Source organism: Dermacentor albipictus, chromosome 5, assembly GCF_038994185.2.
Source record: "Dermacentor albipictus isolate Rhodes 1998 colony chromosome 5, USDA_Dalb.pri_finalv2, whole genome shotgun sequence".
Lineage (NCBI taxonomy): Eukaryota > Metazoa > Arthropoda > Arachnida > Ixodida > Ixodidae > Dermacentor > Dermacentor albipictus.
Genome location: NC_091825.1, coordinates 49242586 through 49246905, shown reverse-complemented (window position 1 = coordinate 49246905; position 4320 = coordinate 49242586). Strand labels below are relative to the sequence as shown.

The following is a 4320-nucleotide window of genomic DNA, read 5'->3' as shown; positions in this document are numbered from 1 at the left end:
AGAATTCGAGACCAACATCACCGCATCAACTGGCAGTGGGCATGGAGGAAGGAAAATGCTAGGAGAGAGCATTACGTCACGCAGCCAGCCTTGGCAAACGAACGCTCCGTTATGCCAGTTCCTTTGCTCAGTGTCGGCCCAACAGGTGACCTGTTGCATTGTGACCTCGCAGCAAGAATCCAAATTCACCGAGTCCTTTGGTGGTGCCAGATGGTATTAAATCAGTGCGCGCTTTATCGGCGGCCCTGCCGTAGCGCTGCATGCAGAGCCGCAGCCGTATAATTTGCCGGGCGTTCTGACGTTACTATCACGTGTTGTGCCGACACACTCGGCTTCAATCGCGTTGCTCCCTCCTAACTTTTGTCTTCCTTTATGGCAGTGGGCCAGTGCCGTCAGCGCCTTCACGGAGAGAAGGGCAGTATGGGAACGCTGGCATAATGAGAGGCGTCGAAGCCGATTGTAGAAGAAGACGATGGCGAACGCGCGAGCTGTGGCACAAGCGCCTTCGCGTGGTTATACGCCGATGGACGCCGACGCGCAACCCAGGAACGGGCGCCTAGAAGCTGCACTCTAAAAAAAAAAAAAAGTTGCTATATCACACTAAACACGAGGCATTGATGGCGACAGCAAAGATTACAGAATTATACAAATTAAGGTTAGTAGTTTTATAGGCAGCGTAAACTTCAGTAAACATTCGCTCACTAAATTAAGAACCGGGGGTAACACGCTGAAAGACAAACGTAAACAGATCTCCCTCAATGAAAGCGAGCACTCACTATAGCGATTGCGACGGCCGTCGCCCCAAAAAACTTTTCATCCCAGCCGACTTCGAGGAACGTAAGCCTGAGCGCGCGAACGCCTCTCGTCGTCTTTATGTGGCTGAGGTGGCTGAGGCCCGCGCAGCCTTACGGAAACGAAATTATTCGCGGAAGTGCAGGCTAAAAATAAACGAAAGGAATGAAACCAGTAAACCAAGGAAAATCTAATAATTTATTCTCAATAGTATTGTACATATGTCATAGTGTAACAGAAAGTACATAAATATTTCTGACATAATCAACGTGTCATCATCATAAACAACCACTGTGTTATTCCCGCTGCATGAGCCACCAGTCCACACAAAACTTACAGCTGCGGTCGCCGTTTCGCTCAAGAAAATGAACGCGATTCCATAAGAACTCTTCTTTTAACAAAACAACAATGCTTCGTACCACGTCTAGGTCAAGTGGGGTAGTGCTTGCGGAATTAGTTCGTGTTTGTGAACTGTCGTCTCCAGGGCACAATATCCGTGAAATTAGGTGCTCATTTATTGAAGTTGTATGTTAAGGGCAATATTCGCGCTGCTGTTTTACCTCGTTGGGGTGACAACGGAGGGTATTGCTTTGCAGCATATAAATCTTAGAAACATTCAAATGCTCAATCGCTGACAATGCATGGAACTGCAGTAATGCACTGAATAGAGCAAGTTAAATAGCGGTTGGCACGCGAAAGTTCCGTCTGCTCTTCACAGTCATTAAAAAACCGAAGTTCACTCCCGGAAAATTCTGTTTTACAATGGCCATCCGTCTTCTGAAACAGATGAAAGTGAGTACAGTGCGCCCACTCTGGCTTCAGTACAATGCCTCAGCAAAGCACTAATTGGTTCCCAATACAGCTTCATAAATTATTTACTAGCGTCAACAGAATAAAGGACACGAAGGGTTATGGTCAGAAACGTCACTATCATGATTACTATGGTCAGCCAATAGTGTAGAGGACCTACAGGACCAAATGTGATGCTAATTTATATAAAATAAAAGAAATACAGCGGCATATCAAGAAGTACGACTACGCTTGGGTCATTTTACGATTTGTTGAGCGGGTAAGCCACTGAAATCTGTGTTGAGGCAGAACGATGAGACAAACTTGTGTCCCTAACGTGGTGATTGGACCAAACATATCAATATTTTGCCCAAATATTGATATATTATTCCCAAAGTGGTACTGACAAGATGGCATGATTGTTGGTTCCAAAGTGCCATCTTTGGAAGTCGCATATATTCACGTGCTCGTATAGGCACCTGCTTTTTTGGACTCTGTTGAGCTACACCGAATGGTACAATGGTTCACAGGAATACATAGTCAATGCGCGGGCACTGACAAAATAAGGCTATTCACATTTGAAGCTATCAGTGAACACAAGGAGTATTCGAATAACGCGTTTAAACATATCCTAGTACCCACTTGCACCACTATTCAATGTGAAAGCGTTGTGCAAGCAGGATACTTCAAAATGTAGCACGCTGTTATGAAGGTGCCCCGTGGTCACGTGCTGTTCTGAGGCCGAATTCACAAAGAATTTCGTACGTAAGATCTCTGTGCGATTGCTTGGTCCCCTTGGACAATGACGTACCCCGCATAAGGATTGGCTGGAATTCACTATTACGAATAATTCTGGTGTGAAGCCTTTTCGTGAATACAGGCCCTGAATTTAAGCTCAATATTTTGAGCCCCTAAACTTCTGGCAATATAGTATCAGTGTGATTCTAAATTGTCAGTTAAAAACATTGTTGGAAATGTTCGTTTCTTTGTAGCACTATAAGGAATAACTATAATTTCAACGCACTCTTGCGAACGTATGTCTTAATATAAAAGTCCGAAAAGAGAGACGCGAAAAGTAGTCCTTCTAATGAACCGACGAGGGCAAGTATCCTGGATATGCCACAGTCGAGGAGCGCAGGTATCAGGGCGTGCAACGAGAGAAGCAAGAACTGTAAAATCTGGAACAGGGTGACATACTTCTTCCACCACAGGTTCGGTCGCATTGCTGGTCCGAGCGCTGCGAGAGCGTAGTAACCGTACATCACAACGTGCACAGCAGAGTTGAGGAGTGGGAACGAGAAGACGTGACCCGTCATGCCCAGAGTCAGCACCAGCCACACTGACCACAGCGCGAGGGAATGGTGTAGCAGGTGCAGGAAGCTCAGGTGCTTTGTCTTCTTGCGCAGCACAAAAAACAGCGTGTCCACCATCTCGCCGGCCTTCATGAGCATGTAGTACCAGGCGCGAGTCAAGAAGAACATGTTGTCCTCCGTCGGACGAGGGTCCGTGGCCCAGCAGAAGACACTTTGCCCGGGCTTTCGCATGGAGGCGTACGAGAGAGCGAAGTAGATGAAGTAGGCGCTGAGTCCTATCATGACGACATTGTAAAAGACCACCAAGCTGCGCACTTCAAAAGGCTTACGATCCCTCATGATCCAGGGCCCAACTCGCGTGGCAAAAACCAGATAGAAGCAGATGAACGCCATCACGGGTAGCGGACTGCCCATAAAGAACCACGTCCGCGTACGGGGATCAGCCAGTAGGACATAGTGTTCGTGCAGGGTACGGAGCGGCGATGCGGATGCATTCATGGCTCTCGCTTGTTAGCTGCGCGCGGAATGTTGCCGTTCGCTTTTTATAGGCCATTGGTTCGTGTCCAGTGGATTCCAATGACGAGGCGGAGAGGAAAAGGAAGCTAATTGAATCCCCACTGAACCATGGTCGATTATAATGAACCGCTACGATGGTCCACAACAACTTCCTTTAGCAGCAATTCGGCCCGCACTTGTCCGCGCGCTCCGATCACAGTGCTTGATGTCCGTCAGCACCGTGCGTCAGTGGCTTTGTTTGATCGGGGCTCCCGCATGACACGGGCGAAGTCTTTAGACACGCGTGCTGACTCCGAAATCGTTTCGCTGTTTCCACGCTGCTGCAAGCTTAGGTGGAGTGCGCAAGCATTGGCCTTGGATGTGCCTGCGCCCTAGCGATGCTTGGTTTTCGAGAAGGCATATATGTAGCTTGACCGTCTTGTGGTAGCGTCATGCGTGAGAACGCGCCTGGTGCCACATAACATTGGTGCTTTTCTTCGACCTTGGGGCCATATTTTTGGGCAAGTTATTTCTCATGCAAACGCGGTCAGACGGAATTATTTTATTCGAAATGCAGTACTTGCTGCAATTTCCTTCGAGATGGTGTGTTCGAGACCCCGCATGCGTCGCCTTTCATTATATTGTATGAAAAACTTTACAAATATGCTTCACAAAGCAATCACCCTTAATATCATGTCATAAACTGAATTTACCACTCCAATGTGCAAAACGTATTTGTTTTGTTTTCCATGGGATGTTATTGGGTGTTTGCTGTAGATTGGTGAATAGCTAACGTCCCTCATGGATGACAATGACTACAATTAAAATATTTCTAATATATAGACTGGTTGGTGATCCCCAGCTAGACTGGAAGAGAAGAGGGGAAATTATTGGGCGGGGTAAGTTAAAGGTCGCGCATGGAGATATCCCC

General features: G+C 47.2%; 1 protein-coding gene across 1 annotated transcript; it reads right to left on the bottom strand.

The window, feature by feature from the left end:
- Nucleotides 1–1111: 1111 nt before the first annotated feature.
- LOC135899175 (very long chain fatty acid elongase 7-like) lies at nt 1112–3392 on the bottom strand. Its single transcript, XM_065428441.2, has one exon. The coding sequence runs from the start codon at nt 3390–3392 to the stop codon at nt 2589–2591; it is 804 nt and encodes a 267-aa protein (XP_065284513.1). The 3' UTR covers nt 1112–2588.
- Between the last annotated feature and the right edge of the window lie 928 nt (nt 3393–4320).